Source organism: Leptodactylus fuscus, chromosome 5, assembly GCF_031893055.1.
Source record: "Leptodactylus fuscus isolate aLepFus1 chromosome 5, aLepFus1.hap2, whole genome shotgun sequence".
NCBI lineage: Eukaryota > Metazoa > Chordata > Amphibia > Anura > Leptodactylidae > Leptodactylus > Leptodactylus fuscus.
In genome coordinates, this window is record NC_134269.1 from 41,786,916 (window position 1) to 41,801,401 (window position 14,486).

Consider the following 14,486-nt stretch of genomic DNA (forward strand, 5'->3'; position numbering starts at 1 on the left):
CTCTGGGACTCCACCTATTATTCTCTGGGGTCGGAAGAGACCCCAGAGTATAATAATTTAACTTCTGGTTGTAGATGAACAAGTTCAGACCGAAATGAAATGGAAGGTTGACTTGTCCGAACTCGAGCCGAAAGAAATCTTCAGAAGTTCTACCATCTCTACCAGGAATGGTTTGTGCATCATGAACCAAAGTTCATGGCATTGAATTGTTCTCCAAATTCTAAGTCTGTGGGATTTACTGGAAAATTAAATGCAATCCATGGAGACCCCAACCTTATACCTTCCAGGACATCTAGGTCCGATCTACTAAGACATAGTATTAGGGATATGGTTTTATTGCTGTGGCTTATGTGTATATAGAGCGTAAGAGACATATTAGTGAATTCTAAATAATTCAGTGATTCCGGGTGCACTGACGGCTCTGCCCAACATTAGGCACTTGCTCTTATTGACAACACATCGAGCAGCAGAATTATCAAGGCCATTGAAATAGCAATTTTTTTTTTTTTTTTTTTTTTGGCCTCTTATCGCCCCCTGGGATTTCAAAGCCTAAACTCTGTTACTTACAGCTCTTTATTGATGGTAATAATTGTCTTAGGTTAAGAAAAGACAAGTGAGTGTTAAGAGGGCACATATTTGGCAAAGTTGCCAAGCAAACGGCGCTTTGTCAAGACAGGCTGCATTCAGTACGTGAAGGAGAAGGAGGCCTCTTGGGCAATATTTTGTCTTGTTCCCTACAGTGGTTACACTTTTCTAAATTTCAGTGAAAGTCGGTTCTTGTTTCTTGGTAAATACTTACTGCGTTAACCCTGTGACTGCCAATGGTTTCTGCATAGCACGTGCAAGTGGGCATTCTGTGTTATAGACACTATTGTATGTAGTTACCATAGGCTTCATTTCTATTCTGTCTTTTTGTTATTCATATTGGTTTTCGGAAAAGATACAATAATCTCATAGATTCGGTTCACTGCACTACCCATTTATCTGAATACTTTGGTCAAGACAGAATAGATTGTTGACGCTCATGGCACATGCCCTTTCTTCAGTCACCTCTAGCTCTTGCCCTTGATTGTTTTACCAGCCTCATATTGCAAATATTGTAGTCACATAGGACTTTTTACTCGAACCTACTCTTTGCATCCTTCAATAGATTCCACCCCTTTGATTCTGTTACAGGTGGAATTTTTTATCTAGCCCTTGCCATTTCCAAATAACCACTTCTGTTCGTTTCAGTACCCTATGCTATTTTGACTCTCTAATGGGGGTCAATTCCTGTCTGTCTGCTCCACCGACCTGACAGTAGAGCCATTTCAGCATATTAGGTGATGAAACTAACTGCACTGATTCCTCAGGAATGGTGGGGGATAGAGAAAAAAATTCCAACTGTGCTGGAATCCAGGGAACAAAGTCTATTTCAAAGAGTTGGAGTAGATGAAAGGGGTAAGCGCTCCTCTTTAAGTAATGAAATATCCCCTGCTCTCATATCACTACCTGTCTACGTAGAATTGCTGTTTATTGCTGTTTATGAGCCAAGAAAAAGTAAATGGTGAAGAAAATCAGGACACCCCATGCACATTAGATGGTTTGTTGTCCCCGCTGAAATTGATGGATATCATAGAAGGGGTCTCTTAGGGTGCATTCACACGGAGTAAAATGGAGTGTAATTTGGAGTGTAATTTTTACACGTGTAAAAAATGTACACGTGTATTTTGGAGCGTTTTTTTTTACATGTGGTGTTTACGGAACGCTTTTTGGAGCATTTACGCGTGTAGAAAAACACGCTCCGTAAACGCTCCAAAAAACGCTCCGTAAACGCCACGTGTAAAAAAACGCTCCAAAATACACGTGTACATTTTTTACACGTGTAAAAATTACACTCCAAATTACACTCCATTTTACTCCGTGTGAATGCACCCTTACTTGGGCAGTTTGAGAATGGAGGTGCTACTCTGGCAGATCTGGTTTTATGTAGTACAAGATTGGCGGAAACATTAAGTAGTATTATCAACCATGTGTCTGCGGTGAGAGTAACAGGCTATTCTTAAAATTGGATTATCTTTATAAGATGACAACAATAAGTGATTGAGTTGGTACATTTTTTATTTAGCAAGATGACTTTTTATAAATGTATTTTAATAGACCAGAGTACACCTTTATGGCTATGCTCAGTCACCATAATGCAACATCTCAAACTGAATTAGACTATACATGCTTCATAAGACATGGTAGAGATAAGATCTTAGAGTATGTGGGTGGTGATGACTATACACCGCTATAGCTGACCACATCAGGGGTGTTTTGCTGTCCATTACTAATGAGCAGATCATAGTTTTTTGCACATATATATATATATATATATATATATATATATATACATACACAGTCCTATGAAAAAGTTTGGGCACCCCTATTAATCTTAATCATTTTTAGTTCTAAATATTTTGGTATTTGCAACAGCCATTTCAGTTTGATATATCTAATAACTGATGGACGCAGTAATATTTCAGGATTGAAATGAGGTTTATTGTACTAACAGAAAATGCGCAATATGCATTAAACCAAAATTTGACCGGTGCAAAAGTATGGGCACCTCAACAGAAAAGTGACATTAATATTTAGTACATCCTCCTTTTGCAAAGATAACAGCCTCTAGTCGCTTCCTGTAGCTTTTAATCAGTTCCTGGATCCTGGATAAAGGTATTTTGGACAAACAATTCAAGTTCAGTTAAGTTAGATGGTCGCCGAGCATGGACAGCCCGCTTCAAATCATCCCACAGATGTTCAATGATATTCAGGTCTGGGGACTGGGATGGCCATTCCAGAACATTGTAATTGTTCCTCTGCATGAATGCCTGAGGATTTGGAGCGGTGTTTTGGATCATTGTCTTGCTGAAATATCCATCCCCGGCGTAACTTCAACTTCGTCACTGATTCTTGAACATTATTCTCAAGAATCTGCTGATACTGAGTGGAATCCATGCGACTCTCAACTTTAACAAGATTCCCGATGCCGGCATTGGCCACACAGCCCCAAAGCATGATGGAACCTCCACCAAATTTTACAGTGGGTAGCATGTGTTTTTCTTGGAATGCTGTTTCTTTTTGGACGCCATGCATAACGCCTTTTTTTTATAACCAAACAACTCAATTTTTGTTTCCAAAATGAAGCTGCCTTGTCCAAATGTGCTTTTTCATACCTCAGGCAACTCTATTTGTGGCGTACGTGCAGAAACGGCTTCTTTCTCATCACTCTCCCATACAGCTTCTCCTTGTGCAAAGTGCGCTGTATTGCTGACCGATGCACAGTGACACCATCTGCAGCAAGATGATGCTGCAGCTCTTTGGAGGTGGTCTGTGGATTGTCCTTGACTGTTCTCACCATTCTTCTTCTCTGCCTTTCTGATATTTTTCTTGGCCTGCCACTTCTGGGCTTAACAAGAACTGTCCCTGTGGTCTTCCATTTCCTCACTATGTTCCTCACAGTGGAAACTGACAGGTTAAATCTCTGAGACAGCTTTTTGTATCCTTCCGCTGAACAACTATGTTGAACAATCTTTGTTTTCAGATCATTTGAGAGTTGTTTTGAGTAGCCCATGATGCCACTCTTCAGAGGAGATTCAAATAGTAGAACAACTTGCAATTGGCCACCTTAAATACCTTTTCTCATGATTGGATACACCTGGCTATGAAGTTCAAAGCTCACTGAGGTTACAAAACCAATTTTGTGCTTCAGTAAGTCAGTAAAAAGTAGTTAGGAGTATTCAAATCAATAAAATGATAAGGGTGCCCATACTTTTGCACCGGTCAAATTTTGGTTTAATGCATATTGCGCATTTTCTGTTAGTACAATAAACCTCATTTCAATCCTGAAATATTACTGTGTCCATCAGTTATTAAATATATCAAACTGAAATGGCTGTTGCAAACACCAAAATATTTAGAACTAAAAATGATTAAGATTAATAGGGGTGCCCAAACTTTTTCATAGGACTGTATATATATATATATATATATATATATATATATATATATATATATATATATATATATACAGGGTGTCCCAAAAAATGTATACACATTTCAGCAGCTGATAACTCAATTATTTATTCTTTCTTTACAGACTGAACCCATTAAACCGAGAGATGGCATACAGACTTGACTTTGAAGAAAGGAAATTTATTCTAAAATGCTACTGGAAGTATGAAAACGCAGTAGAAGTGCAAAGACAATTTAGGGGGGAGTTTAAAAAAGAACCACCTACACGAGTTACCATCACTCGAATTAGAGATAAGTTTGAAGCTGATGGAAATGTTCAGGACGTCCATAAGAAACGTTCCGGAAGACCACGTACCTCGACAAGCCCCATAAAAGAAGAAAGATTACTGGAAACGTTTCAACAAAGTCCAAGAAAGTCTTTGCGGCAAGCTAGTGGTGAGGTAGGGATTTCAAAATCATCAGTCCATTGCATCATGGAACGATGTCAGTGGAGAAGTTACATTACAAGATTAGTCCATGCTCTTAATGACGATGATCCAGACTGAAGAGTACAGTATTGCGAATGGTACTTGGAACGATGTAACGAAGATGCACACTTTCCCACAAAGATTGTGTGGAGTGATGAGGCCACATTCAAATTAAATGGTTCGATTAACAGACACAATTGCACCTACTGGAGATCTGAGAATAACACATGGTAGTGTGGAGGTGCCCCATCTTTCTTCTTTTATGGGGCTTGTCGAGGTGCGTGGTCTTCCGGAACGTTTCTTATGGACGTCCTGAACAGTTCCATCAGCTTCAAACTTATCTCTAATTCGAGTGATGGTAACTCGTGTAGGTGGTTCTTTGTTTAACTCCCTCCTAAATTGTCTTTGCACTTCTACTGCGTTTTCATACTTCCAGTAGCATTTTAGAATAAATTTCCCTTCTTCAAAGTCAAGTCTGTACAGTATGCCATCACTCGGTTTAATGGGTTCAGTCTGTAAAGAAAGAATAAATAATTGAGTTATCAGCTGCTAAAATGTGTATACATTTTTTTGGGACACCCTGTAAATATATATATATATATATATATATATATATATATATATATATATATATATATATTAGCTGTTACCCACGACTTCGTCTGCGGTGATTGTAGAAGTGGGTAAATACAGGCGCGGGTAAGGTTTTCGTACTGTGTATAAGGTATGGGATATGAAATGTAACTTTTGTATCTTGTTTTTGCTGTAATTCGGAGAATACGTGAGACTTTTGTGTTGGATGTAATTTGTATTTGAGCTGCTATACGGTGTTGGTATAAACTGTACATAGTGACTTTGGGACAGAGGGATTTGAAGTTAATAGACCTCGATATACGATATTGTATGATTTGTTATTTTCTGCCAGTAGTGTGTTGACCTTTTTTTTGTTTTTAAAAGTCGCCATATTCTGACAGCAGTCACTTTTTTATTTGTCTGTGTCGGGGGATGTCTTGTTTTGTGGGGCCGGGTGTAGTTTGTAGTTGTTGCATTTTCGGGAAATGCTATTGGTTTGATCACTTTTGATTGATATTTGTATGATAGTGAAAATAGTGAAAAAACAGTGGTTTTGGACTTTTCAGTATGTTTGTGGCTACGGCGTTAAGCGTCCAGGCAAAATATTTGTATAGCTTTGTAGAGCGGGCAATTTCGGACACAGGGATACCTGACATGTATGTGTTTCACAGTATTTAACTACTTTTATATGTGTTCTAGGGAAAGGGGGGGATTTGAATTTGTAATACTTTTTATTTTGTATATTATTTTTTTTCCCTTTTTTTTGTTTTGGTTTTTGCATTTATTAGATCGCCTAGGGGTATTGACATGGGTGGGCGGTGTCACGGATTGTCAGATTGCTGGGGTTGGCAAACATGGCTGCTCCGGAGCGTTAAAGAGAGCCTCCTGGAGTATCGTTAAGATGAGGGGCAAAGTGGTAAAGTATATGTATATGTGATTGTGTGGGGTTAGGGGCGAGGCTGTAGAGGGCAATATGAATTTTGTGGCTTGCTATGGTCCAAAGTGTGTGAGATTGCAGAGATGGTGATGTTAGTTTGGGTTTTGTGGGGGTCCTGGCACAAACGTATGTGCGCTATTGTGACGAAAAGTAGCCTATTGCGCAATCGAGTGTAGTGACTATGTTTGTGGAAAATTTCAGCCAAATCGGTGGAGCGGGTTTTGCGTGATTGAGGAACAAACATCCAAACATCCAAACACACAAACTCACAAACCCACAAACTCACAAACTTTTTATAATATTAATAGGATATACAGTCCTATGAAAAAGTTTGGGCACCCCTATTAATCTTAATCATTTTTAGTTCTAAATATTTTGGTGTTTATAACAGCCATTTCAGTTTGATATATCTAATAACTGATGGACACAGTAATATTTCAGGATTGAAATGAGGTTTATTGTACTAACAGAAAATGCGCAATATGCATTAAACCAAAATTTGACCGGTGCAAAAGTATGGGCACCTCAACAGAAAAGTGACATTAATATTTAGTACATCCTCCTTTTGCAAAGATAACAGCCTCTAGTCGCTTCCTGTAGCTTTTAATCAGTTCCTGGATCCTGGATAAAGGTATTTTGGACAAACAATTCAAGTTCAGTTAAGTTAGATGGTCGCCGAGCATGGACAGCCCGCTTCAAATCATCCCACAGATGTTCAATGATATTCAGGTCTGGGGACTGGGATGGCCATTCCAGAACATTGTAATTGTTCCTCTGCATGAATGCCTGAGGATTTGGAGCGGTGTTTTGGATCATTGTCTTGCTGAAATATCCATCCCCTGCGTAACTTCAACTTCGTCACTGATTCTTGAACATTATTCTCAAGAATCTGCTGATACTGAGTGGAATCCATGCGACTCTCAACTTTAACAAGATTCCCGATGCCGGCATTGGCCACACAGCCCCAAAGCATGATGGAACCTCCACCAAATTTTACAGTGGGTAGCAAGTGTTTTTCTTGGAATGCTGTTTCTTTTTGGACGCCATGCATAACGCCTTTTTTTTATAACCAAACAACTCAATTTTTGTTTCCAAAATGAAGCTGCCTTGTCCAAATGTGCTTTTTCATACCTCAGGCAACTCTATTTGTGGCGTACGTGCAGAAACGGCTTCTTTCTCATCACTCTCCCATACAGCTTCTATTTGTGCAAAGTGCGCTGTATAGTTGACCGATGCACAGTGAAACCATCTGCAGCAAGATGATGCTGCAGCTCTTTGGAGGTGGTCTGTGGATTGTCCTTGACTGTTCTCACCATTCTTCTTCTCTGCCTTTCTGATATTTTTCTTGGCCTGCCACTTCTGGGCTTAACAAGAACTGTCCCTGTGGTCTTCCATTTCCTTACTATGTTCCTCACAGTGGAAACTGACAGGTTAAATCTCTGAGACAACTTTTGTATCCTTCCCCTGAACAACTATGTTGAACAATCTTTGTTTTCAGATCATTTGAGAGCGGGCTGTCCATGTTCGGCGACCATCAAACTTAACTGAACTTGAATTGTTTTGTAGAAAGAAATGGTCCAAAATCCCTTCATCCAGGATCCAGGAACTGATTAAAAGCTACAGGAAGCGACTAGAGGCTGTTATCTTTGCAAAAGGAGGATGTACTAAATATTAATGTCACTTTTCTGTTGAGGTGCCCATATTTTTGCACCGGTCAAATTTTGGTTTAATGCATATTGCGCATTTTCTGTTAGTACAATAAACCTCATTTCAATCCTGAAATATTACTGTGTCCATCAGTTATTAGATATATCAAACTGAAATGGCTGTTGCAAACACCAAAATATTTAGAACTAAAAATGATTAAGATTAATAGGGGTGCCCAAACTTTTTCATAGGACTGTATATATATATATATATATATATATATATATACATGTTTATTTGTTTTATGGCCATATATAGTATAATCAGCAGTGAATTCCTCCACTAAATCTGAGTTGGTGTAGCATAGTCTTTGGGGAGCCATCCCGCTCCATGATAATCTGTATTGGACTAATGGAACAAATATGGTGAGTTTCTGAAATTTTAGATTTCATAAAGAATCAGATAACTTGACCAGCCCAACCCATACTATGTAGTAAAACTCCTCTAAGGCTAAAATGACACGGAGACAGATTTACTAATAGTAAAGCCCCTTGCACACAACCAAAGCCAGGAGTGGGTTAAAGAAATAAGCAGATATTTCTGCTTTCTTTTGTATATTATTCAAGCTTTGGCTGAAAAAAACTGGCACAAAAAACTCCAGGTTCATTACAAAAAAGAAAAAATGTACCAGACTTACTATTGTGGTTTATGACTCACCACCGACCTAGTTTGGCCTAAAATTTTTCCACTTTTCAAAAAACGGGGGCATGGCTTGAATGTGCCACAGTGCGTCAAAAATGTACCAAATGTTGTAAAATTCTGTCTCAAAGACAGGCAACTAAAAGGTGGTGTAAATGTGGTCTAGACAGTCTACAGATGCACCAGATACATGTACATGCGCCTGAACTCAAATCTATGCCAGTCAAGAACCAGTTTTCTGGTGTGAGATATTGCAAATCTTCCAGACCACGATGTCCCCGTCCTGGCCTGCCTAGATTCACACTCCGCTTTACCCATTGTCTTAAAAAGTGTTGCACAGTAGCTGAGATGCAGCCATTGTGCATGTTTTTGCCCTCTCTCCAGATACTAAATATATGAGCCACTGAGATGGGAGGGGGGGTGATCTTATAGCGGAATATACTCAGATGATGCCTTCCGTCCTCTGTTGATTTCAAGGGGGGTTTCATTCAGTTCCAATGTCGCGGAGCAGGATAGTACCTGCTCTATAATTATCAGAATAAAATGGACCATGGGAAGCTCCCTCGGACAGCACACACAGACGGGTGCATTGGTTCTTAAGTAGAGATGAGCGAGTACTGTTCGGATCAGCCGATCCGAACAGCACGCACGCATTGAAATGAATGGAAGCACCTAGTACTTCCGCTTTGACGCCGGCTGGCCGCTTAACCCCCCGTGTGCCGGCTACGTCCATTCATTTCAATGCGTGCGTGCTGTTCGGATCGGCCGATCCGAACAGTACTCGCTCATCTCTATTCTTAAGTAGAGATGAGCGAATCGAAGCTGATGAAGTGGAATTCGATTTGAATTTCAGGAAATATTTCATTCACATTGAATCTGGATTTCCTCACGCTTCGCGGTAACGAATCACATTTTATCCTAAAATAGCTGCTGCACATGTTAGGTCATGATGCAAGGAACTCTGGGAACGCGGGATCACCCACAATGTCGATCAGCAGCCAGCCCTGTAATGTCACAGTCCTATAAATACCCACCATCATCTTGGATTCAGTCATTTTCCAGTGTACTTAGTGCAGGGAGAGACGTCAGCAGACGCTAGGGAAAGTGGTAGAAAGCACATGAAAACTGATATTTTGCTCAATTGAAGTTCAAGGAAAGAGCTTTAGAAGTGCAGGGAAAGGATAGGGAGGAATTTATAGCAGTGTCATGTGAGTGTCATACTAACGCTGGGTTCACACCTGCGTCTGGGGTCTCCGTTCTATGGTTTCCGTCTTCTGCATGCCAGAAGACGGAAACCATAGACCGGGTCCGGCCGTGCGCGGCGGTGAGCGTTTTGCGCTCTCCGCCGCGAAACCGGATTTTTTTATCCGGACACAGAGTACTGCATGTCCGACTCTGTGTCCGGATTATAAAACCCGGTTTCGCGGCGTAGAGCGCAAAACGCTCACCGCCGCGCACGGCCGGACAGCTTTCTCACCCATTCAAATGAATGGGTGAGAAAGTCTCCTGCAGGTTTCCGTATCCTGCCTGTGTTTTAGGCAGGAAACGGAAACCTAAGTACGGAGACCGGGCCGCAGATGTGAACGAGCCCTGACTCACTGTATTGTTTCACTACCACAGCAGACTCCCCATGTATGTTACTGCAATGCACAGTTTTCTACATCACTATACAGGCTCTCTGCAGCCAAGAAATAGCTATTTTTCAACGTAATTCATTGCAAATTAATTCGCTTTGAAAAATTCGCTCATCTCTAATCTTAAGGAATGAGAAATATAAAGCAAGGATGTATACTTCTCCTACATGCTGGATCCACCATGGATTACACTGACCTAGATTTATTACTGTTTCTGAGTAGCCTCTGGCATACATGGGGTTCAGATTAGATGCATCTTTAGCATTTCATGGGCATCTTTGTGAATCAAGTTTGAGCCATAATTTTCTGACTTGCCAGACGTGTGGATGTGGCTTCTCAGAAAAAGGGTTTTTGGTGTAAATACGACAAATTCCACCGAAATTGTACCAAAATTTTGGTGTAAAATTCTGGCTCAAAGTAAGCCAATTAAAAGGTGATATAAACTTAGACTAGACAGTCTAATGATACGTCAGATATATCATCCAACATCAGTGACTATGATAAATCTGGCTTATTATTAGTAAATCCGGGCCACGATGTGTAACACCATCCTAATGCATACATACATTATTATTACTATCAGTAAGTTTATGAGTAGGGTTGAGCTGATCTTGACTTTTTAGGATCGATTTTGAAATCCGATTTCCGATCATTTTTCATTCGAACCCGATCTCGATCCCAATTCCGATCCCAATGCAAGTCAATGGGATTTTTTTTTACTAATCAGAGATCGGATTTTAAAAACAATGCAATTCACTACACAGCATGGAATCTAACAATTGAACGCTTTAATTGTTAGAATCCACGCTGTGTAGTGATTTTTTTTAATCAGTAAGTAGCCAGAGGATTTTTTTTTTGATCCTCTGGCTACTTAGTCCCCCCTGGTGTCCACTTACCTGCAGAGATGGCTGGTCCGGTGCCCGATGTTCTCGATCTTCTTCACTGCACTGCCCCCTGCCTCTCAGGTTAGGAGAGTGTGGGCGGGTTAGGAGAGTGTGGGCGGGTTAGGAGAGTGTGGGCAGGTACTGGGAAGGGAGACGTCACGTCTTTCCGACCTGTACCCACCCACACTCTCCTAAGCCCCAATCCCGCCTTCTTCCTAGCTCTTTAACACTAACCTGGGAGGCAGGGGCAGCGAGGTGAAGAAGAACGAGAACACCGGGCACCGGAACAGCCATCTCTGCAGGTAAGTAGCTAATAGAGATGTTAGCTAGTCTCCCATTAGAATGAATGGACGCTGCCGGCGCACAGGGGGTTAAGGCTGTGTGCCGGCGCTTCCATTCATTCCTATGGAACCGCAGTGGAGCCTTCACACTGAGTAGCAAAGCATTGTGGGAAATAATCACCGATCTCGATCCCACCTAAAAAGATCGTATTCGGAATCCGATCTTTTCTGAACACGATCGCTCAACCCTATTTATGAGCGTTTCTCTAGATTGGTTACGTCTTGGTTTAACTTGTGATGTAAAACTAATAAGTATCATTGAACATTTACCTCTTTATATTCTAATGATTCTAGATCACAACAAATCCACACAAGATGGCTACATCCTTATGGCAAATTCACAAGCAGAAATGGAAGAATGGGTGAAAGGCATCAAAAAAGCAGCAGGATTCCCATCAGGAGGTAACAAGGCAACGTAAAATGTCTAGGACAATCTGAAACTATTTGTGGACCTTGGGAAGTGAATATACATATATACTGTCATCTTATTTGCAGTGCTATGTCATATACGGAGGGGCTTAGTCTCAGGGATGACTTAGTAGTTATGGTTGCTTTCTTATTATGAATGGGTGATACAGAAAAAGACAAGCACGCTCACTTAGCTATTTCCATCTGACTGACTCACTGTAATGTGCACTGCCACCTCACCGGGTGAAGCGTACCCTCAATTTCAGAATCCCCGATTTATTATATTAATAAGATCATCATGTAAAGATCCATGGTGGTCAGACACCCATTGGCAGCAGTACTTGCATTGTCACTTCCACTTCATCGTTCACATGGCTTGAACTCAACTCTGCACCATTGAAGAGAATAGGCTGAGCTGTGATGCCAAGCACAGATGTTGTACAAATATATGGTGCTCTGCTTGGTAAGTTCTGATCAGCTGGGAGCCAGGGTGTTAGACCCTTGCTAATCTTTCATTGATGAGCTGACCTATCCTGATGATGTAGACCGGGAAACCCCTTTAAGTCTGTACATAGCTGGCAGTGCCCACTGAAGATGATAGGACTTTTTAGATTGTTTTTGCTCTTTTCTGTCTTTGTCTTGTTTAGCATTTGATAGGATTGCAGAAAACAAAATTATTTGCACACACTATATCAGTTCTTCTTCACTATAACTAACCAAATGTGGTAAATGGGGCAACAGAGTCCACTTAAAGGGAGTCTGTCAATAGAATCCAGCCCTGTAGATAGATAGGTTGGGGACCCCTGAACCAAATAGAGTTCACTGGCTCCGATGCTGAGCTATCACTTCTTCTTGACAATATGGAAATTAGCTCTTTTAAGTAACATGGCGTTACTGCTTACTACTTTGAAGTAATAGAAACGCTTCATTGCTGCAAAGAGTTCATTGACATAAAAAGGCAATATCTTGGGTCCCATGAATCATGTTTGATTCACGGGACCCAAACCTATCTAGACTTGGAATCCAAAAAGCATATTTATATGTCCTCCATATCTTGACTTGTACTACTACTACTGTACTCCAAAACATACTATTTCTTATACCCTTACCTATGTAAATACAGTAATATTCTAGTGGATTTCGGTTTACCTGCAGGTATGTTCTCAAATACATGTTATAATGGAAAGTTCAATTGTCCATAGCCCTGTACAACCATTGGGTTTGCTCTAGGCACAATGCCTGGACTGTACAGACAATGGTATCCAACCATGCGTTTCTACTAAATATATAGTTTACGCAAAAGCACATGGGGTTATAATGGCCGTAACTACAGGTTATTCGGATTAGATTATTGGAAATTTGGTGTTGATCCAAGAATTTATTCCGATAACTATATACAAGTCGGGAATGATTTTTTTCCCCTTAATATTGGGTAATTGCCATTCGCCTCATGGATTTTTTTTTTGCCTTCTCTGGGTCAATGCTGTAGGATTATAGGTTGGTCGTAATGGATTTACATCTTTTCTCAACCTTATTATTAATGGAACTTTGTAACTATATCTTATGTAACACCGTAATGACCTTTTCCTATCTCGATTTATTATAGTATTTTATAGAGCTATCCCTGGCGTAGAAGGAGTTAACAATTAGCAGATAATAGTGAGGTTTCATAGGGAGGGGACAGAAATTCTGGTTTATACCTATTTCTTTAAAACAAAGGCAGCCTTTTGTATGAGAGGCAGGTATGAGCAGGCCCAACCCAGGATCCGCAGCGTAGATGGAAAGCAGGAAAACAGCCTCTCGCTGACATCTGCAGCCTTGTGGGATCAAGTAACTGAAGAGAGAGCGATCTCATCCCTTGTCTTAGGATGCCTCAGTGTTATAAGAAATTAGGGTGGGATTTTGGCTGTATCCCGGCTCTGAAGATGAGACTGATCTGCCTCGCGGACAGGAGGAAGAATGCTAAGCTGCAGCACAGAGGTAGCGATGACTGGTATTGCTATTACTAGCATGATGTTCTGTACTTATACTAGATGTAATGGAAATTCATAGACATAGTCTCCAAAATTATTACATAATATTATTATTATTGTGCACTTTCTGGATGGGATCGGTCTGATATGAGAGTAAGAAGTTCTTGGAGAATTTTCCATCTTTCTATATCTTTGCTAATACTGCTGCAATGACTTTGATATTCACGAGGCTCTTATATTATCCATTACACCAAGTAAGTGCAATTCCAATACTCCAACATTGTGGTTCCATATAAGCTGCAATTGTAATGTGACCTGTACAAGTCAATGTGACTATACTGTAACTATCCATAATGCCATGAGCCATCGGATGTCATATTAGGAATACAACTCTGTGCTAAAGTATCGTACTATGCAGTATTCCATAGTACCACGCTATATACTGTATACTCCATGTGCCACCATACCATCTCTGTGCATATATGTACTTCGCACTTTGCTCTAGTTATATGGCTGGACAGACCAGAATAGTTATGCACATAGACGATTCCAATAATTTTTCGATCTGTGCCAAAAATGCAAGTGCTGCTTCAAAATCTACTTGAGTAGTCAAGGGTGTAGGAAGAGAGATCGAGAGATCTCCTCAACACTTAACCTGTCAGTGGAATATATGTATACATATATATAATACACGTCAATGTAATGTAATAGTTAATAGTTCTGTGTATTTGTGAATACATGTACATTATGTGAATCTGGCGGTCAATGGCAATAACATTTCCCGCTGGCCAAATCCTTCCTCTCCTTACACCTGTTATGGGATCTCAGCATCTTCTCTATATCTCTCTATATGACATTGGTAATACAGAATGGAGACCATTGACATAATGATGTAGTGAAAATAATACGAGATTCTAATTTCCTATA

The 14,486-nt window shown here is 40.3% G+C and overlaps 2 protein-coding genes across 2 annotated transcripts in view; both read left to right on the forward strand.

Moving 5' to 3' along the window:
* LOC142202758 (gastrokine-1-like) overlaps positions 1–14,486 on the forward strand; it is a 474,099-nt gene that overhangs the window by 275,687 nt on the left and 183,926 nt on the right. The gene's annotated exons all lie outside the window — the stretch shown is intronic.
* Positions 1–14,486, forward strand: part of ARHGAP25 (Rho GTPase activating protein 25) — a 64,491-nt gene that overhangs the window by 6,290 nt on the left and 43,715 nt on the right. The window contains exon 3 of the mRNA XM_075273030.1: positions 11,473–11,580. Within this exon, the coding sequence (XP_075129131.1) occupies positions 11,473–11,580 (108 nt within the window). The remainder of the gene's footprint in view (positions 1–11,472; positions 11,581–14,486) is intronic.